Source organism: Bos grunniens, chromosome 28 (assembly GCF_055505025.1).
Source record: "Bos grunniens cultivar Pamir isolate PY7600 chromosome 28, Bosgru_T2T1.0, whole genome shotgun sequence".
Lineage (NCBI taxonomy): Eukaryota > Metazoa > Chordata > Mammalia > Artiodactyla > Bovidae > Bos > Bos grunniens.
Genome location: NC_141192.1, coordinates 41,644,689 through 41,669,166, shown reverse-complemented (window position 1 = coordinate 41,669,166; position 24,478 = coordinate 41,644,689). Strand labels below are relative to the sequence as shown.

The following is a 24,478-nucleotide window of genomic DNA, read 5'->3' as shown; positions in this document are numbered from 1 at the left end:
ATGGCAACCCACTCCAGTATTCTTGCCTGGAGAATCCCATGGACAGAGGAGCCTGGCAGGCTATGGTCCATAGGGTCACAAAGAACCAGATACAACTGAAGCTACTTAGCACACACAGACAGGATCTTTAAACTGAAACACACACAAAACAAGATTATATATTGATCAGTTGATAAAAATATTGTGACCTAACCCTATTTTCCCCCTGGAAACAGTGGTTCAGTATTTGCTAACTGAGCTTTCCCAGTGATTCTATGGAACTTAACGACCACATATGAGACTCGACTGTGTATTTTATACTGTTTAGAAATAGCCATTCAGGGACGTTACCAGGGGTTGGGAAAAAAATGCTTATTCCTTGGAAGAAAAGCTATGACAAACCTTGACAGCAGATTAAAAGCAGAGACATTACTTTATGACAAAGGTCCGTCTAGTCAAAGCTATAATTTTTCCAGTAGTCATGTATGGATGTGAGAAGTGAAGTCAAGTCGCTCAGTCATGTCTGACTCTTTGTGACCCCATGGACTGTAGCCTACCAGGCTCCTCTGTCCATGGATTTTCCAGGCAATAGTACTGGAGTGGATTGCCATTTCCTTCTCCAGTGGATCTTCCCGACCCAGGGATGGAACCCAGGTCTCCCACATTGTAGACAGATGCTTTACTGTCTGAGCCACCAGGGAAGTCCATTATGGATGTGAGAGTTGGACCATAAAGAAAGCTGAGCACTGAAGAATTGATGGCTTTGGACTGTGGTGTTGGAGAAGACTCTTCAGAGTCCCTTGGACTGCATGGAGATCTAACCAGTCAATCCTAAAGGAAATCAGTCCTGAATACTCGTTGGAAGGACTGATGCTGAAGCTGAAGCTCCAATACTTCAGCCCCCTGATGCAAAGAACTGACTCATTTGAAAAGACCCTGATGCTGGGAAAGATTGAGGGCAGGGGAAGAAGGGGACGACTAGAGGATAAGATGGTTGGATGGCATCTCTGACTCACTGGACATGAGTTTGAGTAAACTCTGGGTGTTGGTGATGGACAGGGAAGCCTGGCATGCTGCAGTCCATGGGGTCGCAGAGTCAAACATGACTGAGCAAGAACTGAACTGAGAAAATTGTGGTGAAAGGAAATGCTAGCTGGGGTGCAGAGGAGGGAAGTAAGTGGGAGGACCCTGAGTGCTGGGTCCCACCTGAGGTTGTGGGGCTAGAGGAAAAGGAGACAAAGGGCCTGCCTCACATGGGTAGTGTGGCTGGATAAGACATGCCCATTAGTGGCTGTGTTTCCAGCCAAGATGGACATTCAGACATATCGCAGGGCAGCAACTCAGGGTCCTACAGGGATAGTTGGATGAGGGGGTAAAGCGAGGTGGGCTCTGGCTGCAATTTTTTCTTTGACCTTTCCTGTGGTTCTTTTGCATCAACTCATGTGGTTGTGGTGATGCTATAACTTCACATGGCAATTGAGCTGGGCATTCAGCCTGTCTTCCTATCCCTACTATTTAAGACTAAGTAAGTAAGTAAGTGAAGTCGCTCAGTCGTGTCCGACTCTTTGTGACCCCAGGAACTATAGCCTACCAGGATTCTCTGTCCAGGGGATTTTCCAGGCAAGAGTACTGGAGTGGGTTGCCATTTCCTTCTCCAGGGGGTCTTCCTAAACCAGGGATCGAACCTGGGTCTCCCACATTGTAGGCAGACACTTTACCGTCTGAGCCACAAGGGAAGCCCATTTAAGATTAAGTTCCTGATAAAATATGCACTTGTCATGTGGACCAGCTCAAGGAATAAATGTGATTGATCATTCATTCATTCTGTCATTAACTTGGAAATCACGTGCCTACTGCTAAGAGTGCACCTCATGACTGGCGTGGAGGCTGTGTTGGTTGGAGTAGGTTAGTAACAGACAGCAGCGTGATATGAGAGGCTTCACATAACACAGCTGTGTTTCTAGCCTATGAGTCGTGTTCCACAGGGGTGACTGGGGGCCCTGCTCCACCCCTGAGTGCAGGGACTGGTGTGGTGTTGAGTGGTGTGGTGTGGTGTGGTGTGGTGTGGTGACCACTCAGGTCACAGTCCCTGAGACGAGGAGGAGAAGGCTGAGGGATCCACAAAAGCAATTCAGAGCACAAGCCACCTCTGTCTCCTCCACGCACACCCTGTGAAGCAGAACAAGGATGGGAGGGCAGTATAATGCCTCCATGAGCCCAGAGCAGTGAAGAACCAAATCAGGGTGAGCGCTGTCGTTTTCTACATGGATACAAAGAGGCTCTTGCACGCTAGATGCTCTAGGTTGAATGGAGTGCTCAGACACTACACCACACCCACACCACACCACATCACATGACACAACACCACATCACACACACCACACCACACCCCAACATGACTCCACAACACACCACACCACACCACACCACACCACATGACACCACCCACACCACAATACCACCACCCACACCACACCACACCACATGACACCACCCACACCATACCACACAACACCACACCACATGACACCACCCACACCACACAACACCACCCACACCACAAAAACCCTACCACACCACACCACATGACACCACACCACACCACATGACACCACACCACACAATACCCCACCATACCCCACCACACCCCACCACACCACACAACACCCCACAGCACCACACCACACCACATGACACCATACCACACAATACCCCACCACACCCCACCATACCCCACCACACCATACCACACCCCACAACACCACACACCACACCACATGATACCACACCACACCATTCACATCCCACCACACCCCACCACACCCCACCACACCACACCACACCACACTACACCATACAATACCACATCATATGATACCACACCACACCACACCACACCACACCACATGACACCACACCACACAACACCACACCACATGATACCACCCACACCACAGAACACCACCCACACCACACAATACCACGCCACATCACATGACACAATACCACATCACACACACCACACCACACCACACCCCAACATGACTCCACACCACACCACACCACACGACACTACACCACATAATACCACATCACATGATACCACACCACACCACACCACATGACACCACCCACACCACACAACACCACACCACATCACATGACACAATACCACATCACACACACCACACCACACCACACCCCAACATGACTCCACACCACACCACACCACACCACACGACACTACACCACATAATACCACATCACACGATACCACACCACACCACACCACATGACACCACCCACACCACACAACACCACACCACATCACACACACCACACCACACCACACCCCAACATGACTCCACACCACACCACACCATACCACATGACACCACACCACACAATACCCCACAACACCACACCACACCCCACTACATCCCACCACACCACACCACACAACACCTCACAACACCACACCACACCACATGACACCATATCACACAACACCCCACCACACCACACCACACACACCACAAGACACCACCCATACCACACAACACCACCCACACCACACCACACCACATGACACCACACCACACCATTCACATCCCACCACACCCCACCACACCACACCACACAACACCTCACAACACCACACCACACCACACCACATGACACCATATCACACAACACCCCACCACACCACACCACACACCACACCACAAGACACCACCCACACCACACAACACCACCCACACCACACCACATGACACCACACCACACCATTCACATCCCACCACACCCCACCACACCACACCACACCATATGGCACTACACCACACTACACCACATGACACCACACCACACCACACTATACCACATGACACCACACCACACAACACTACACCACATGACACCACCCACACCATACAACACAACCCACACCACACCACAACACACCACATACACCACACACCACCACATGACACCACACCACACGACACACCACATGACACCACTCACACCACTCAACACAACCGACACCACACCACACCACATGACACCACACCACACAATACCCCACCCCACCACACCACACCACACCACACCACATGACACCATACCACACCACACCCCACCAAACCCCACCATACTACACCACACCACACAACACCACACCACATGACACCACCCACACCACACAACACCACCCATACCACCAACACCACACCACACCTCTCACACCACACCACCCACACCACACCACACTACATCACACCACACCACACCACATGACACACCACACCACTCACACCACTCACACCACACCACACCACATGACATCACACCACACCACTCACATCACACCACAGCACACCACACCACACCACACCACACCATACCACATGGCACCACACCACAACACATGACACAACAATAGCTGTTGCCTGGTGTGATAGGTACTAAGAAAACTTGCAGCTCCATCCTCCTGTGGCTCACACCAAAAACTTGGCATCCTCCTGGCTTTGTCATCCCAAAGAAAGTGAAGTGAAAATGAAGTCGCTCAGTCGTGTCTGACTCTTTGCGACCCAATGGACTGTAGCCTACCAGGCTCCTCCCTCCATGGGATTCTCCAGGCAAGAGTACTGGAGTGGGGTGCCATTTCCTTCTCCAGGGGATCTTCCAGACCCAGGGATTGAACCTGGGTCTCCCACATTCCAGGCAGACGCTTTAACCTCTGAGCCACCAGGGAAGCCCTTGTTATCCCAACACAAGATCTATTGGTGAAATCTGGTGGTTCTGTCTTCCACCAACTGTCTTCTGAGTATGTCCACAATCACATCACTTCTCCCCATCTTCACTGCTCCTCCTAGAATCCAGGCTACCACCATCTCCTCTCCTTCCTGGGTTATTTCCATGCCCTCCTCCCTGGCCACCTGACTTCTGCCCTTACCCACAGCTGTCAAGAGGAAACGTCAGACATATATTGAATCATGAATTCTGTTACTCAGAGTCCCCCAGTAGCTTCCCAAGCCCTCCAGAGTGAAATCAGAACTTATTTTGACCACACCCATGCAGCATGTGGGATCTTAGTTGTCTGACCAGGAATCGAACCTGTGCCCTCGACAGTGGAAGGCTAAGTCTTAACCACTGGACTGCCAGAGAAGTCCCGGAAATCAGAACTCTTAAATGTCTTCATCCTATGTGCCTCATGACCTTTCTGACCTCCTGTGCTACAGTTTCCCCCTTTAACCAAGACTCTTTAGGCATGGCTGGCTCCTGTTAACTCTACGGTGCCTGGGGAGTTGCTGCCTGCAGCCTCTGTGGCAGTTGTGCTTTCTGCTGGAACATGTGTCTCCCAGAGAGCTTCAGGGTCGGGATTCTCTAGGCAAGAGTACTGGAGTGGGTTGCCATTTCCTTCTCCAGGGGATTTTCTTGACCCAGGGATCGAACCCGTGTCTCCTGCATTGGCAAGTGGGTTCTTTACCACTGAGCCACCAGGGAAGCCCTACCACTCATATATCTTTGCTCAAATATCATCTTCTCAATGAGATATTACTTAAAACTTCAACCCAACTGTCTACCAGCCTTCCTGGCCCCCCTTACATGGTTCTGCTGTTTTCCTCTGTCCTAGCACTAATCCTTTTCTAAGGCCTTGTAAAACTTACTTATTATGTTTATTTGTGTCTTACACAAAATTGATAAGGCTAGAGGGCTAAGAATTTTGTGCTGTATCTGCGACCCCTCAAACAGGGCCTGACACTTAAGAGCGAATATTTGAAAAATGGTTCAGATCATGAGTAAGTACAAGCACAGGTGAGGCTGTCAATAGAGAGGCAGGACATCTAACGTGGACTGGAGGGGGTGATGCCTGAAAGATGTGTGGAAGGAGAGGAAGGTATAAGCTGGCAAAGGATGGCAGGAAGCTGGTTTCCAGGGAGAAAGATTAAATCCATTTATCAATGGGCCAAGAATATCCCTTCAGAAAATCCCAGAGCTTCCTGTTGAGAAGAGAAATAATGAGAAATGAATGTGTTGGTAATTCTCAGACAAGTGATGGGATCATTGAGTCTTGTTCTCATGCTCAATTGCTAAGTCATGTCTGATTCTTTGTGACCCCATGGACTGTAGCCCTTCAGTCTCCTCTGTCCATGGGATTCTCTAAGCATGAATACTGGAGTGGGTTGCCATTTCCTTCTTCAGGGGATCTTCTTGACCCAGGGATCGAACCCACATCTCCTGCAGCTCCTGCATGTCAGGCAGATTCTTTACTGCTGCGCCACTAGGGAAGACCATCCTTGAGTCTACATGTGGATTAAATAAGACAGTGCCCATTTCTATAATGGAAAGATCCTTAGGACTTCTTTGATGAAGTCTTTCATTCTCAGGACAGCCTGCTGAGTTGAAGTTCATTGTTTTCTTTTCCTGGTTTCTCCTCTAATGTTGGTGTGTTTGTTTTCATAAATTTAACATGATGCTTTTGAACAGAAAACATTTGGTCAGGTCAGGAAATTTGTATTCCTTTTTATTATGCATTTTTCACACAGATAAGGGTACAGCGTGATGTTTTTGTTTAAAAATGACATTCCAACTCTTTTTTTGGTTTTATGCTCAAATTACGCTTTTTCTTTATGTAACTTTTTTTTGGAGAAATGAATGCATATGGCATTGGAAAAATGTACATTTGTGGTTCTTTTTTTAAAGGAGAATAGTGTGGTTCAGCTTCAAAATAGTTTCTAAGTGTTCTTAACTGTAACAAAATTAGTTTGTGTGAACAAGATTGTAATTCAGTTTTCATTTTTTCCCCTTTCAAACCAACATAGGTAAAATCCTTGAGATTAAAGCTTCAGAAACTTCAAGATAAAGCGATTGAAGAAGATGATTATGATAAGGGTGAGTTTTGCCTTGTTTATTGATTCTTTCTTCTCTTCCCAGAATGTGCAATTTCACTTTCCCTCCGTATTCACCTGTATCCTCCACACTGCAAATGAATTGTGTAATCTGTTCCCGGATCACCTGCACTAAGTACAGTTGACTATTTTACAGCACTGTTGTTTTCTGAGTTTCAAAGCAGTTTGGGAGGAATAATCCTTTGGGTCATAAGTATAACCTTACTGATTTTCCAGAAGCACTCTGAGTAGTTGTACAATAAGAGTTATATTAAGTCATCATCTACCTATCTAAGGTGTGATGTTGTTGTTGTTGTTTAGTTGCTAAGTTGTGTCTGACTCTTTGCAATCCCATGGACTGTAGCCCACCAGGCTCCTCTGTCCATGGGATTCTCCAGGCAAGAATACTGGAGTGGGTTGCCATTCCCTCTCCAGAGGATCTTCCTGACCCGGGGACTGAACCCACATCTCCTGCATTGGCCAGTGGATTCTTTATCACTGAGCTCAGGGAAGCTCCAATTTGTGATGTAGCTATACTTTATTCACTCATCAGGAAATATTGGTGAACACCTACCATGTGGCCAGCACTGTGGCAGGAATAGGAGAGTAAGAGAATACAGTTTCTGGCCTTGGGATGCCTGTGAGTATGAGCCCTTGTGGAGCTTTCTGACTTCACATGCTTGGGGACCAGGTGTAGGAGTTGGGATGAGTTTAAGGGATGATGCCAGACTCTGCGAGTGGGCTCAGATGTATTGAATTCCCATGTGCTGCTGCTGCTGCTAAGTCACTTCAGTTGTGTCCGACTCTGTGCGACCCCATGGACTGCAGCCCACCAGGCTCCCCCATCCCTGGGATTCTCCAGGCAAGAACACCGGAGTGGGTTGCTATTTCCTTCTCCAATGCACGAAAGTGAAAAGTGAAAGTGAAGTTGCTCAGTTGTGTCTGACTTAGCGACCCCATGGACTGCAGCCTACCAGGCTCCTCCGTCCATGGGGTTTTCCAGGCAAGAGTACTGGAGTGGGGTGCCATTGCCTTCTCCAGAATTCCCATGTAGATGGCTTGAAATAGTCAAGCTGGAAAGAAGTCATGACATGAAGATGGAAGAGTTGGTTAGAAGCAAAAAAACAAACCCAAAGCAGAGTGAGGCACCCAAATAGGAGTCAGGCCAAAGTGGACAAGGGTATCATGGCTGCCAAGTGGACACTGGGTTGACTTCTTTGACACTGACTGTCAAAGAAAGGTTGCAGGTATAGCTGGATTGGGAAGGATCTTAAGGACGCGGGTATCAGTTGTAAGATCTGACACTCATTTCTGCTGGGTCTGGGGGATAAGAGAGGGCCTTAGAGGACTTCTTGTTCCACCAGGCACTGATGACCTTGAGAACTATGCTGGTGATAACCAAGCTTAGCACAGCAAGGATTGGCCTGGAGATATTTTAGATTTAAGGCTCCCCTGGAAGCTGGTTAGCCCTGAGGCTTGGTCTTCAACCTCATGGGGCCATATTCTGGTTTCCCAGACAGTACATCACTGACCATTAGGAACTGGTGCTACAGGAATGGGGCAAGTGACTCCCAAAAGGAGGGTGCAAATCCTATTCTAGGAAACACATGAGCAGAGCTGACGCTGTCTGGTGTCCTTGTTCACCATTGGCTTTGGGAGGAAGGAGAGGAATTTGGGGATGGAGCTCTTTAAACTCTGCCACTCCGCTTTGACAGGACATTTTGATTTCAGAATGATGCCTGGTGGAGGATGATGTAGGTGAAAGAGGAGCAGATGAGCTATTCCCAGACCCAGGTGTCCCTGGGGGCTTTTGTCAGTGGGAGACACCTAGGTTTTGAGGCTCCCACTATGGCACGGGTTTATTTTCTCTTCCAAGGGCTGTGCCTAGGTTCCTTTGACAACACAGCTCTCTCTGTAACACACAAAGCTTCAGACACAGGTGAAAAACCACACCCTCTTTTTCTGATCAAGAAAAACCTCAACTTTTCTGGATGCGGTGCTCTCAATGGGCTTCATTAAATGAAGGCCTCACTTGTTTAGTCCTTTCTCCAGATGTCTCTGAAATACCTCAGGGGAGAAGTTGAATAGGACACACCTCACAGGGAGGCTGAAAGAATAAAGGTGACTTTATTCAGTGTTTCTGCCTGTTTATGTTCCTTGTTTGTATGTCGCTGTCCACTGAAGATGTTTGGGGGTGGGCCAGCATTCTGTGCTTCCTCAAGCCCTCCAGGTGATGGAGGTGCATGCTGATGCCTGGGAAAACACGGTGCAGGACTTTCTTCTGTGGAAAATCAGGCCTGTGCTACAGTGGTGGCAGCTGAGTCTAGCCAGTGAGGCTCAGTCCATGGCCCATGCCCCTCCTGGTGAAGATGACTGGGCTCTGAGCGGTGAGTAGGATACACTGGAAGGGCAGTGGTGGCAGCTGAGTCTAGCCAGTGAGGCTCAGTCCATGGCCCATGCCCCTCCTGGTGAAGATGACTGGGCTCTGAGCGGTGAGTAGGATACACTGGAAGGGCAAAGAACTGGAAGAGCCACCACTGCTTATGAGCCACCACCCCAGAGTCTGATTGCCTCGAAAGATTTGAAACGGCTCTATTATCTAACGGCTTCCTTGGTTGCTCAGTGGTAGAGAATCTGCCTACAATGCAGGAGATGGGGGTTCGATCCCTGGGTCAGGAAGATGCCCTGAAGGAGGGTATGGCACCCACTCTGGTATTCTTGCCTGGAGAATCCCATGGACAGATGATATTGGCAGGCTACAGTCCATGGGGTTGCAAAGAGTTGGACATGACTGAAGCCACTTAGCTTGTGTGTGTTTGTTGTGTGTGTGTGCATGTGTGTGTGGCTGTGAAGTAATTCAGTCATGTCTGACTCTTTGTGACCCCATGGACAGTAACCCACCAGGCCCCTCTGTCCATGGAATTCTCCAGGCAAGAATACTGAAGTGGGTTGCCATTTTCTTCTCCAGAGGATCTTCCTAACCCAGGGATTGAACCTGGGTCTCCCCCATTGCAGGCAGACCCTTTACCAACTGAGTCACCAGGGAAGACCATGTGTGTGTGTGTGTGTGTGTGTGCTAAGTAGCTTCAGTTGTGTCTGACTCTTTGTCACCCTATGGGCTGCAGCCTGCCAGGCTCCTCTGTCCATGGGATTCTCCAGGCAAGAATACTGGAGTGGGTTGTCATGCCCTCCTCAAGGGGATCATCCTGACCCAGGGATCGAACCCGTTTCTTATGGTCTTCTGCATTGGCAGGTGGGCTCTTCCCTGGTGGCTCAGCTGGTAAAGAATCCGCCTGCAATGTGGGAGCCCTGGGTTTGATCTCTGGGTTGGGAAGATCCCCTGGAGAAGGGAAAGGCTACCCACTCCAGTATTCTGGCCTGGAGAATTCCATGGACTGTATAGTCCATGGAGTTGCAAGGAGTCGGACATGACTGAGTGACTTTCACTTTCACTTTTCTTTACCACTAGCGCCACCTGGGAAGCCCTTAGCACATAGCACATAGCATCTGAAATGGATCTCTGCAGGGCCCAGAGCATGGACTGGCACATAGCAGGTGATGAATAAATTGTCATAAACTATTTGCCATTCAGAAAACTAAGATCGTGGCATCTGGTCCCATCACTTCATGGCAAATATATGGGGAAACAGTGGAAACAGTGATAGACTTTATTTTCTTGGGCTCCAAAGTCACTGCAGATGGTGACTGCAGCCATGAAATTAAAAGGTGCTTGCTCCTTGGAAGAAAAGTTATGACCAACCTAGACAACATATTCAAAAGCAGAAACATTACTTTGCCAACAAAGGTCCATCTAGTTAAGGTTATGGTTTTTCCAGTAGTCATGTATGGATGTGAGAGTTGGACTATAAAGAAAGCTGAGCACTGAAGAATTGATGCTTTTGAACTGTGGTGTTGGAGAAGACTCTTGAGAGTCGCTTGGACTGCAAGGAGATCCAACCAGTCAATCCTAAAGGAAATCAGTCCTGAATATTCATTGGAAGGACTGATGCTGAAGCTGAAACTCCAATACTTTGGTCACCTGATGTGAAGAACTGACTCATTTGAAAAGACCCTGATGCTGGGAAAGATTGAAGGCAGGAGGAGAAGGGGATGACAGAGGATGAGATGGTTGGATGACATCACTGACTCAATGGGCGTGAGTTTGAGTAAACTCTGGGAGTTGGTGATGGACAGGGAGACCTGGCGTGCTGCAGTCCATGGGGTCTGAAAAACTCAGACATGACTGAACGACTGAACTGAACTGAATTGAACTGAACTGAAACTAATTGCTGAGTAACTAGGGAAATTGAGGTGGAGAGTTTGTGATCATGAAATGTGTTGACCTAAGAGTTGAATAAATCTTCCTTTCTCATCTATGATAGTTTATCCTGAGTTGCTGCTAAGTCTGCTAAGTCGCTTCAGTCGTCTCTGACTGTGTGACCCCAGAGACGGCAGCCGACTAGGCTCCCCTGTCCCTGGGATTCTCCAGGCAAGAACACTGGAGTGGGTTGCCATTTCCTTCTCCAACACATGAAAGTGAAAAGTGAAAGTGAAGTTGCTCAGTTGTGTCCCACTCCTAGCGACCCCATGGACTGCAACCCACCAGGCTCCTCTGCCCATGGGATTTGCCAGGCAAGAGCACTGGAGTGGGGTGCCATTTATCCTGAGTTACTAATAAACATTTTCAGAGTTGTTGAGATGTCCTTGCCACTCAGTGTTTAGTCCGTGTGGACTGCCTCCTCATTCTGAGAAGAGCTGCTCTGCAGCTGTGCTCTGTCTCTGGGGAATGGGTCTGCTGATGTCCACAAGGTTTGCCAGGAGCACGTAGAGGGTGACCTTATCCCCCTTGGTTTTGTTTTGTTTTTTTGCTTTTCTCTCTTTCTTTCCAGTTTCACTTGTAAAAACAACTTTGTGTTCCAGGGAAATGAGCCATGGGCACAGAATAGAAAGCTCCGTGTTTTGTTATCTCATTAATGTGCTGACAGATTTACCTGCGGATGCCCAGTGAGGAACCTTCTCAGATCTCTAATGACATCTCTCCCTCGCTAGGGAAGGAAGGTTACTATATCCTCATATTCTTGCAGAAAGCTGGGAGGACTGAGGTGAAAAAGGTGTTGCTCTTTGGCATTTTCTAGGGGTCTCTCTCCTAGAGACTCCACGTGCTCCTTGGTTTCCTCACTTGACCGCTTGTCCCAGGTCAGCTGAGGGGCGAGGCTGAGACCTGGGAGTCCCACGGGGGAGACGCTGCCATCCAGGGACTGGGGGTGAGAGGCCCGGGTCTGCGACGTGCTGGCAGGGAGAAAAGGAGGGTGTGGGCCACGGTGTTCGACATGGTTACTATCCTAGTGGTTCCTGTGTGGATTTGTGGCCTCTAACATCCCCTGGCCACGCGTGTCCACTGGTGATGACGTCACACACGTACGAGGAGGCCGTGAGGCGGTGGTTTCAGCTTTTCAGTGACCCACATTGCTGTGCCATGGAGCAAGCTGGCTTTCCTGCTTGCCTAGACTTTCTTTCCTGGAGTGGAGAGTGGCCAGCACTGACTTCCTTTCTCTCTCCTTGTGTCTCAACCAGTAGTCACTGTGACAAAACTCTTGCACAATAAAATGTGGGGCATTCAGAGAAAGATGATCCAAGCAGAGGCCAAACGTGAAACCGTGAAAATGGCCAGCTCTTGTCTAAACTGCCACATCTTTTTTCCTGAATTCTTTCCTTAGCAAGCTTTCTCCATCCATTGTGGCTCCGTGGTGACAGTGTGCAAATCATCCAAGCTGACACCCATTTTTTCCCAGGGGCCCACTCTAAACATCTACCCATGGCTTCTGGAATCTGATGCATTCTTGTCTTGGAACTACAAATGTGACTGAGCATGGTGAAAACCCACGGGTTCCTTTTCACTGCATTTCATTTGAGTCTAGAAAGCAAAAAACAAGACTGAGTAGAATCTGCTCACTTTTATATCCATAGGACAGAAGAGTCAACGGGAGGTGGGCCCCATTCTGGCTACCCCAGAACAAAAATGTGATTCTTGGAAGCCTGTACTGTTTCATGTTCTGACTTGGAAAGAGCTACACTGAACCCCAGGGCTTCTCAAGAGATGCAGTTTTCCCTGGGTCAGGAAGATCCCCTGGTGGAGGGCATGGCAGTCGACTCCAGTATTCTTGCCTGGAGAATCCCATGGACAGAGACTGGTGGGCTACAGTCCACAGGGTCACACAGAGACACACGACTGAAGCAACTTAGCATGCGCCCTGAACCCCAATGTGAATGCGGGTGCAGCTTCTGTCTGCAGCCCCCTGCCCACACCCTTGCCTCCTCTCCCTGCATCCCAGTCTGGAAACAGCATCCTTCTGACCCATTATGCAGAGGGCTTGCCCCCTGTGGCCCTTGAGTGTCTCCCCTGGTCCTGGGATAGTGAGGCTTCCATTAAAAAGCACAAAAACAGAAGCTCAAATCTCAAGTAGGTGTTACTCGACTGACTGCATCCTTGTGTGCTTTGAGCTCAGTTGCTCAGTTGTCTCCAACTCTTTGCGACCCCATGCTGGCCAAGCTCCTCTGTCCATGGAACTTTTTAGGCATGAACACTGGAGCAGGATGCCATTTCCTGCTTCAAGGAATCTTCCTGATCAAGGGACTGAACCCACATCTCTTACGTCTCATGTATTGACAGGCGGATTCTTTATGGCTGAGCCATCAGGAGACTGCATCCTTTGCACTCATGAAAAATGCCAGCGCACGAACCAGCCAAGTCACCATCAGCTGGGATCCTGGCCAGTTCCCAGGAGGCACTGTCACCACCCCCTTTCTTGGACGAGGCCCTGGGTGCTGCTCAGAGAGGACATGTACTTCGACCTGGCAGGATCCAGAGCATCTTGCATCCCAATGTGGAAAACAGCTTTGTAGCGGTTGTGGGGGACAAAACCCAGCTAGGAAGGTTGTGGATTCTGGCAACTCATGTATATGACCACTGGGGGAGGAGCAAATGAGGGCTTCTTGCTGGGGATGCATCAGGAAAATGGTCCATGATCTTATCTAGAAACATTAGGCTGTTAGGAAATGAGCATTGATTCAGTATTAATCTTCAGCATCATTCTCACAAGAGTGGAAGCTCCTGTGTCTGCCTCCTATTTTAGGTAAAAACTGAAAAAGTGGGAGATAAGTGATACATATAGACAAATGCTGCAGAAAAAGAATATGTGTAAAATGCCATTTACTTCCCTTGATTACATTGTCTCAGGTTCTGTTCCTGTTTATAGGAGAGTTTCTGATTCTGTGAACTAAGGGCAGAGATCTCAGCTGATGGCGGCTTTCAGCATCACTGTTTGTGTTTGCAGGTTTGTGTGCTGGCTTTTTTCAGTGTGCCTAGGGCACACTCAGCTATGTAACACCTACTTGGGATTGGAGCTTTGTGCACAGACCTGGAGGGTTTGTCTGCATGGGATATGCATCCCTTTCATTTGTAGCAGATTAAAACATATATTTCAGCATGATACCTTTTCTCCCCCGTGTTCCAGCTGGGTGTCTTGGTGTTAAGTGTGGAATATTAACCCCCTGCCCCCACCGTCACTCTGGGGGTAGAAGCTCAGGGGAGTGAATGTCCCTCTTTGTGGCCACGTCATGGCTTCCCAGGCGGCTTCTGCTTTGCTTCGCTGATTGTGAGGAAATTGGTCTGCCCTTCAAGGACCACATGAGGTGTGGTCACAGCCATTACTCATGATGGAACCTGATAGCTCCCAGTTTTTATATGCTTCTGAGAATAAAACACCAAGACAAACAAAAAAATCTTTTTTTCCCCCAGCTCTTCTCCCTGATTAGTTGGAACTTGGTCACACTTTCCTACCCGCTGAACTGCAGCACTTTTTATTTTATATTTTGGGTCAGTAGGTCTTAAAAAAAATAATTTATTTATTGTAATTGAAGGATAATTACTTTACAATATTGTGATAGTTTTTGCCATACATTGACCTGAATCAGCCAGGGTGCACATGTGTCCCCCCATCCTGAACCCCCCTCGCACCTTCCTCCCCACCCCATCCCTCTAGGTTGTCCCAGAGCACTGACTGTGAGTGCCTGGCTTCATCCATCAAACTTGCACTGGTCATATGTTTTACATGTGATAATATGCATGTTTCAATGCTGTTCTCTCAAAACATCCCACCCTTGCCTTCTCCCACATAGTCAGTCCAAAAGTCTGTTCTTTACATCTGTGTCTCTTTTGCTGCCCTGCATGTAGGATCGTCATTACCATCTTTCTAAATTCTCTATATGTGTAATATAGAGTATTAGTGTTTCTCTTTCTGACTTACTTCACTCTGTATAATAGGCTCCAGTTTCATCCACCTCTTTAGAACTGACTGAAATGTGTCCCTTTTTATAGCCGAGTAATATTCCTTTGTGTATATGTACCACAGCTTACTTATCCATTAAGCTGCTGATGGATATCTAGATTGCTTCCATGTCCTGGCAATTGTAAATAGTGCAGCACTTTTTAAACTGCTATTAGTAGGTGGTTGTGTAGTAACAGTAACAGTAAGCATGTCTTGATTTCTTTGTGTATCTGCCTGAGACTCACTCCCCTGGATAGGCATTCCAGACTTTAGAAATGTCAACAACTTTACCTTCTCAAGTGAAATAGAAATTTCAATTGTTTTCAAGGGGCATTTACCCTCTGTCTGCAGACTGAGACATAGCAAACACACCTAGAAGGGATGTGTCTGTGACCAGGGGCAAAAGCTGGAACAGGACTGAATCTTCCCACTACAATCATTTCAGGTCCAACCTATCTCTGTTTTAAGCACAAATGGTTGACTCTCCTTTAATAGAAGGAATGTGCTAATCACTCAGGCTGCTATAGCAAAGCACTACAAGAATGGGTGGCTTAAACGAGACATTGATTTCTTGTAGTTGGAGGCTGGAAGTCCAAGATCAAGGCATCAGCAGGGTTGGTTGTTTCTGAGAGTGCTCCTTGGTGTGTAGACGCTGTCTTCTGCCTGGGTCCTCACATGGCCTTCTGTCTGTGTGTGTCTGTGTCCTAATCTTTCTCTTCTAAGGACGCCAGTCTTGTTGGATTAAGGTGCACCCTAAGGACTTCATTTTATGTAAGAACTCCTTAAAGACTCTGTCTCTAAATGCAGCCACATTCTGAAGTCTTGGAGGATAGGATTTGGGAAGCACAATTAAACCCATAATGAGAGGCCTAATGGACTCAGAGCAGAGCTGAGTACTAAACACATCCAGGCATTTGCACAAACGTGGATACTTGTTTGACCATTCTGTGGTCATATGTAGACATTTGATAGAAAAGTTAAAAAAAAAAAAGGCAAACTTTTGTGACTTTGAGTAAATGGGTTGACTAGTCCTTTGCCTGTCCACAAATGAACCTGGCTGTCACTGGCATTTTGTTTTGTCCGAAATGCCACAGTTAGGGGCAGAGCCTGGGTCTTAAGCTAGTACGTCATACCGTACCTTGCTGTTTCATATGAACAGCTATTTAAGGAATATTTGTCAGGTTTACCAGGCTGTGGTAAACCAACACACGTGTGAGAGGTGACCTCCCCTCAGGGAATGTTTTCTCTGAGCTTATTTGAGGTAAGCAATAATTATACAAGTAGGTAAAATTTCAGTTAACATTAGAATTGATTTTTTCTTTTTTTTTGCATGAGAACCGTCTACTTTCAAGAAGAAGAGAACCAACTTAACCTAGTGCTAGAAGAAAAGAGGACTTACTGATGGGTGTCTGGGGTCAGGGGATCGAGGGGGTCAGAACTCTCACTTTTCTGTCTGTGGGTTGACTTGTTCTCTCAAACCACTCGTTTCACCTGGTTGCTATTGCGGTAGGCTGAAACATGGATGGCTCTAAAATAAAGCGTGCGTGCATGCTTGGCCATGCATTCTTTAGCAACCCCACGGACCTTTTGCAACCCTGCCAGGCTCCTCTGTCTGTGGAAGTTTCCAGGCAAGAATACTGGAATGGGTTGCTAGTTCCTCCTCCAGGGTATCTTCCCAACCCAGGGAGCGAACCCACATCTCCTATGTCTCCTGCATTGGCAGGCAGGTTCTTTACCACTGAGACATCTGGGAAGCCGTCCTGTAAAAGGGAGGCACATCTTACTCCCTGGAATTTGTACACTTAACAGTGGTTAAAATGGTACATTTTGTTATATATATATGCATTCATGCTATCTATATATATATATGGCTTCCCTGGTGGCTCAAAGGTTAAAGCGTCTGCCTGGAATGTGGGAGACCGGGGTTTGATCCCTGGGTCAGGAAGATCCTCTGGAGAAGGAAATGGCAACCCACTCCAGTATTCTTGCCTGAAGTATCTCATGGAGGGAGGAGCCTGGTAGGCTACAGTCCATGGGGTCGCAAAGAGTTGGACACGATTGAGTGACTTCACTTTCACTTTCATGCGTTCATGCTAAGTGGCTTCAGCTCTGTCCAACTCTGTGATCCTATGGACTATAGCCTGCCAGGCTCTATCTGTCCATGAAATTCTCCAGGCAAGAATACTGTAGTGGGTTGCCATACCTTCTACGATTTAAAAAAGTAATGTAATGTACCAAAACTGGTTGAATTGTACACTTGAAATAGGTGAATTGTATGGTATGTAGATCACACTCAATAAAACTGCTTAAGAAAAATGGTGACAACACTTACATTGCTCATGAACCTACAGCTGGTCAGGGCAAAATGGGTGGAGCTCATGTCTGCTCTGGGCATTCACTGGGCAGTTTGAAGGCTGGAGGTGGAGACCATGCTCAGTCATGTGTCTGGTGGTTGGTGCTGTCTGCTGGCGCCTGACTGGGGCCATGGCTGGAGCACTTATCTGTAGTCTTTGCTTCCTCATATGGTGATGGTATCCTGAGGGAGAGATATAGGCAAAAACAATCAATTATTAAGGATTAACCTTGGAAATCAGGTAGTGGTACTACTGCTACTACTGCTGCATTCTATTCCTTAAAAGTAGATCACCAAGTGTGACCCCCTACTCAAGCACAGAGTCATTAGACTCCATCTGTTGATGGGAGGAAGGTCTAAAGAATTTACGGGCATCTTGTTAAACCACAACAGACTGTCCTCTCTTCTCAGATGCTTTCACATTCTCTCCATGTGCAAAACATACTCATTCCCTCTCAAGACCCCTTAAAGCTCTCGTATGTTAAGGCATCAGGCTCAGACTTGATGTCCCCATTTCCACTAACTCAGATGCAGGTGCTGAGGAGGCTCCTCAGGGGTGATTTCTTGAACACAGCTTCTGGGTTACAGTTTCTCTGGATGATCTGAACACCTGTGCACTAATGAGATAGGCTGTTGGTTGGTTTTAGTCGCTAAGTCATGTCTGACTCTTGCGACCCCATGGACTGTTGCCTACCAGCCTTCTCTGCCCATGGGATTTTCCCGGCAAGAATCCTGGAGTGAGTTGCCATTTCCTTCTCCAGGGGGTCTTCCCAACCCACGAATCGAACCTGAGTCTCCTGTGTTGCAGGCAGATTCTTTACCAACTGAGCTATGAGGGAATCAACCCCTACAAACCCAACCTATGATGGTGGGATGGATAGGGTAACTGCTAAAGATACTTGTTCAAAAGGGGTAAGTGGGAGGCTTGCAGCAGCCACTGGTGCTGAGCAATTCTGAAATCCACCTGTTGTCTGTTCCTTGGTTAAGATTTAGCCCTACTGCCTAGAAATTATTTTCTACATCTCTGACCTCTGGACTCTTGGTTCTACACTCTGAATCATGCTTCCTTTTCCATAAGAAGTAGTCTGAGGGTGTAGCCTGCTTCCCACTCATACACGTTTGGGGGTCCAAATGCCTTTTTTTCATTTTGTACTTTCTCTTTAATTTTTCAACTTGGCATAATTCTTTTTAAAATGTTTTGGGTTTTATATGAATCCATTTATAATCTGCTCCATCAGACAAAAGCTATATCCACAAGTCTCTTCAAGAGAAGCCTCTTTTCTCAGGCTTCCTGTAAGGCTTGGAGGGGCAGGGGTTAACACTTTTCAGAGTCTGAAGGGGCTGTTCGACTGTTTGAAAGAGTCGGTGATGAGCCTTAAATCTCTCTGGGGAAGATTTTTAAGAAAAGGGCTTCACAGTATATAGCCTTGGCCTCATCTTTTGACCATATTTTCCTGACAGCACTCTGAATTTGATTCTTTGCCTGGAAGCTGTTTCTTAATCTTAGCATCATTTGTTATCTGGAGAAGCTAGGAATAAGAAATAATTTGAATTTCAAGCCCTATTCATCCTGGTTCCTTTATAGTGACAGTTATTTCTTTGACTTATTCTCTTTTCTTTCATTATACTATGGGGATAGAGAAGCAATTCAGGTAGTCCCTTGGAAGTTTGACTTCAAAATCTAGAAGTTGAGAGTTTTTAAATAAGAATGTTGCTAAACAGCCTTCCAGCTTCCAGTAACATTTTTATTTCTTTACTTCTTTACTTACCAATAGCCTCTTCAAGATCAATCATACTTCTCTTCAGGGCTGTTCCAACTTCCATGCAGCTCCGCAGCCCCAGATCTATGACCGCGTGTTTGATTCTTTGTTATGGCAGCACCAATGTGGCACCAAAATCTGTTCCCGGTTACCTGCTGCTATGTAACAAACAACTCCAAGTTTAGTGGCTTACCAAAATAACAACAGTCATTATGCTAAAAAATTCTATAACTTGGGGAAATCTCAGTAGAGAGAGCTATTCTTCGCTCCATTTGACATTAACTGGGACACATGGTCATGCTGGATTTGACATTGGGCAGTGGTGCTGGCTGTACACTAGGTCTCAGCAGGGTCTTCAGGGTCTCAGGGTCTCAGCAGGGTCTGCAGCTCATGGGGCTGCTTCAATTACTCACAATGTGGTGTTTAATGTAGGGGGAGAGAGAAGGGGCGGTGGAAGAGAGGGAGAAAGGAAGCTGAAGGGAGTTCTATCATCTTTAAAAAAAATGTTTAAATTGAAGTATAGTTGATTTTCAATGCTGTGTTACTTTGCTGCATACAGCAAAGTGATTCAGTTATATATATTTATATATATTCTTTTTCAGGTTATTTTCCATTTTAGGTTATTGTAAGACATTAAGTACAGTTCCCTATGCTGTGCACTAGATCATTCTTGTTTATTTTATATGTAGTAGTGTGCATCTATTAATCCCAAACTCCTAATTTATCCCTCACCCCACATTTCCCCTTTGGTAACTGTAAGATTGGTTTTTTTTTTTTTTATGTCTGCAAGTCTATCTCTGTTTTGTAAATAAGTTCATTTACAATGAGGTATCACTTCACACTGGTCAGAATGGCCATCACCAAAATGTCTATGAATAATAAGCACTGGGGAAGGTGTGAAAAAAAAGGAACCTCCCTTCTTGGCTCCAGTATGAAAGCTTTCACAGAGAGCTTGAGTCAGGTGACGACTTCTGGGGGACCAATCGCTGCAGCTAAAGGTACGGCAGGTAGAAAAGTGTGTTTACTTGTGTCTGTGATGAGGTGAGATTGTCTGTGTGGGAAGAATGACTGATAAATAATCAGCCAGGACTTACTGTACAGCACAGGGAGCTCTACTCAACACTCTGTAATAACCTAAGTCGGAAAAGAATCTAAAAAAGAATGGGTCCATGTATATGTATAAGTGAGTCACTTGGCTGTCTAGCAGGAACTAACACAACATTGTAAATCAACTGTACTCCAATGTAAAAGAAAAATTAAAAAAAGAACGAGAGCAACGTGTGAATTTCAAAATGACGGATGTTAACAACATTCAAGAAGATTAGGATGAAAACACTCTCCAGAGTCCATTCATTTAGGTGTCCGAGCACCGCCGCATGGTGGGGAGTGTGGTGGATTACACAGTCCCTCCCCAAACCTGCTCTCACAGATTGGATGGAAAAGTGCCTCTTATTAGAGATTTTCCAGAGACTCTTGTCCTAGTCCTCCAAAGGAAGCAAGGTAATCTTTGATTTGTCTCTGACTGTGGTAGCGTCTCGGGCGGCTTTGTGAGTTTATCTCATAAAGTCAGTCCATCAGCACGTTATTGTCTACATGTATATATAGTGTGGTGCTGATTGGCCCCACATCTCCTGTCACTGAATTGAAGGATGGCTGAAATCAATTGGCAGAATCAACTCTTCTATTTCTACATGGAGTGACAATTAGAAATAATTTACTCTGTTCAACCTGGGGGAGTCTGTAGTTAAAAACACCTCCGGGAGCTGTGAAAAGTTCGCCCAGTGTTTATTTACATATTTAGTTTTAATTCTGTATATTTTCAGTTGAGGTGTGATTTACCTACAAGGAGCTGTGAAGTGTTTAGTAAGCAGCTCAGCATGCAGAGTGCACACCCCAGGATTGGGTGAGGCGACCTCGGGTCAGTGTGACACTGCCCTTTCATACTGTCACCTGTCCTTGAGCACCAGTTCACTCCTGGATAAACTGGGGATAATAATCCCTGTGCTGCTGTGTGGCTGGAAGGTTAACTGTGATAATGGTATGTGTGAGGTGCGTGGTGCACAGATATTGATGGATTGCTTGTTCTCCTTTCTCTGCCCGCTCCTCACTCTCATCCCACATCCCTGGGTACCACAGGTTAGAAAATGCAGTCCAGAGTGGGGCTGCTTCTGAATCATCTCTTTGCCAGCAGTTAGCATCAGTAGCAGGCAGAAAATAAGATAGAATCGTTTGGCTTCTTATTTTGTATTTGGCAATAAGCAGCTTATTTGCACATAACCTGATTTCTTTCAAGCTGCAAAATTTCAGAAATGAGGTAAAGCAATATATACTAAAACATGCAGATTATAATGAGGCATTTAGAGTCTGACTGCTCTTCACATTTTCCTGGCAAACTACTTTTCTTCTCTGCGGTCTAAATTTCATGACCTTGAGTTTCTTGTTCTCTGCCTCATTCTCTGTTGCATGACTTTGGATGACATTGAGAAAATGAAGTTGAAAGACTGCTTGGGCTTGAAAGAATTGGTTTCCCTGGTTTCGAGGGTAGTTGGAAAAAACATGAAAAAGGAAGAAAATGAGACATAAATGGAGGGCTAAAGACAAGGACAAAGAAGAGATTGACGAGAGATTGGTCCTCTGTTCTGGTCATTTTTCTGTGGGTCTCTGTCTTGTGACCTGTACTCTTGTGGGCAGAGACAGTGAAGATGCAGGTCTGAGATGATGACCTAATCCATTTAACATGCTCACGTACAGACATGGCGCCCATTTCTTCTGCATAACGGCAATGGCAATGTGCCCCTGCCCCTTCATGGGGCTTCCTGCATGGGGTGATGCGTCACTGGACAGATGCTCTTTTTTTTTTTTTAATAAACTGTCCAGACACTTAATTAAATCTTGCATCCCCTCTAATAAAAAAATCGACAGTAAGCATGCTGCTGCTTTATTGTAGATGACAGAGACACACCAGGGGAGAATGACTGGCTGTTCCCTTTGGTTTTCACAAGCTCTGTGGACATCGTCTGCTGCGCTCTCTGCCCATGGCTCCAGCTCCCAAACCCACGAGGACCGGAAGCATGGTGTGAATGCATTAGCTGCTCTGGAGGCCTTGTCTTTGGAAGACTAATTATGACCACTTAAGAAAAGTTATCTAGGAAAATTTGCATAAGTTTTCTGTAAGATTTGGACAGAAAAAATATATATATATGCTTGAAGATTTACCCAGGTCTTCGGTCGGATGGAGGCAGATGCTCTGGAGAAGGAAAGGACATCTCCTGGGTTGTGGGTGGAACGTTATGGAAAGAGTTGTTCACCTCTGCTTTGGTGGTGGTTGCTGGTCAAAACAATCTGGAGTCTTGACAAGGTTTTTAAGCAGCTCTCACTGCTGCCTCTGCCTGACTGAGTCACGAGTGTGGGTCCTGCATTGGCCTTTTGGGTCTGTTTGTCAAGGAGGAAAGGCAGACCAAGTGAATCAAGGCGGCAAGGCATGCATTTGGAACAAGAACTGAGCGGGTTGTAAAGTTAATCAGCGAGGAGAGAGACGACCTCAGCCATCTAGTCTCCAAGCCCAGAAACTGAACAACTTTCTGTTGTGTTCTCTCAGTACATCCGTCAGATAATTCTGCCACCTCCCACCTCCCAGTTTCATTTGTCCACTCGTCCTAGCCTGAGAGTTGTTTTCATTGTATGTTTGTTTTCAGACAGTCAAATATCTCTGAAATAATAAGAAACTGGCCTGGAATTTGTGACATCTTCCCACTCCCATATGGTTGTGTAGAACGTCCAGCCTAAGACCCAAAGACTGCACTTTTCCTGCCATCCCGCCCTGGCAGGATCAAGTCCTGGGCTCTGTTAGGTCTCAACCCAGCTTCTCTGACTGCATTTCCTCCTGCACTGAATGGCAAGTCAGGCTAGGAAAACTGGGAGTCGTGCTAGATTCTCACCTTTCCCTAGACATTGAGCCACTACGTCTCTTGGATTTCATCTCCTGAATATCTCTTTCTTCTGTCCTTAGATCTATCAGGTTTTGCCTGGACTCATGCACTAGTCTCTCCAGGGTCCCCGCTTCCATTCCCACTCTCCTCCAATTTGGCTCTCACTACCGCCAGCTGCCCTTCTCCAGTGCCTGGGGGACCACTTTCTCTTTCACCTCTGTCCATGATTAACATCCTCAGGATAAATGTTTAACTTGGTCTATAGCAACACCTTCTTGCCCTGACCACTCTCTGGCCTGCTGATTTCATTTCTTGCCACTCCTTTCCCCCATGTAGCCCCCTCTCCAGTCTGTCATAGTCCCTGGAGGTGGCTGCCTTTCCCATATGGCACTTCGCCTTTGCCTGCACGCACTGCTCCCTTTCCATCTTAGATCCTACGAGCCATCAAGACTTGGTTTCAGGGTCCCTTCTGTTGAGTGCTTTGTAGGTTTCCCTAAGCCTCATATACAGCATGTGTTAATATAGCTGTTTGCTGTGGCCTTGGCTGAACTGTAAGCTGTCTTCTGGGAGAAGCAGACTCTCCCTAATTTCAGCCTTTGTCCTCCGCACCTAGCATCATGCCTGGTCAGGGTAGACTCTCAAGAAATGGTTGTTGGATGAACTAATGAATGTTTAAGATACATCTTATCAATAAATGATGATGATGATCACTGTTATCATGTTGTTAATAGTTGATAATTCTACTAACAATTGAATCATAAACTATTAGTACCTTTCAGGTCACAAAGTCAAATTCTGCCACTTACCAGCTGTGTGAGCTTGGACAAATTACCTAATCCTTGCAAGCTGCTGTTTTCCCATCTGTAAAATGGGATAATAGAGTTGAGAACTAAATGAGATGGTGTAGAATAAATATATGGGTTATATATAACACTGAATGAATGTCAGTTACTACAATTAAAACCACCATTAAATATTTAGATATTATGAGTCTATGTAGATAATGTTAAAACTTACTGTCTTTGTATTTTTCTATTTAAATTTGTTTGCAAACAAGGTTTTGTCATACCTTGGAGTGACAAATTTAGTGGCTTCCTAGAGCAGAGAGAAACCAGAAAGCCTATAGCAGAGGGACTCTTGAATATTTCACAGTAGACAAACAAAGTTATTTTCCATCACGGCCGTGTATTGGGTGGGATGACCTTTATCAGTTGATGACAGTGATGTAGCAGAAGGG

At 46.5% G+C, this 24,478-nt stretch overlaps 1 protein-coding gene across 12 annotated transcripts in view; it reads left to right on the top strand.

Annotated features, from left to right (window-relative positions):
• Positions 1–24,478, top strand: part of DISC1 (DISC1 scaffold protein) — a 423,187-nt gene that overhangs the window by 84,713 nt on the left and 313,996 nt on the right. For 11 of the 12 annotated variants that reach the window (XR_015156615.1, XR_015156616.1, XM_086381280.1 and 8 more), the window contains exon 3: positions 6,807–6,876. Coding sequence is in view for 9 of the 12 variants with exons in the window: in XM_086381280.1 (XP_086237406.1) it covers positions 6,807–6,876 (70 nt within the window). In the remaining 3 variants the exon portion in view is untranslated. Of the gene's footprint in view, positions 1–6,806; positions 6,877–13,542; positions 23,958–24,478 lie in introns of those variants that run through there. The other variant, XM_086381287.1, reaches the window with a different exon arrangement.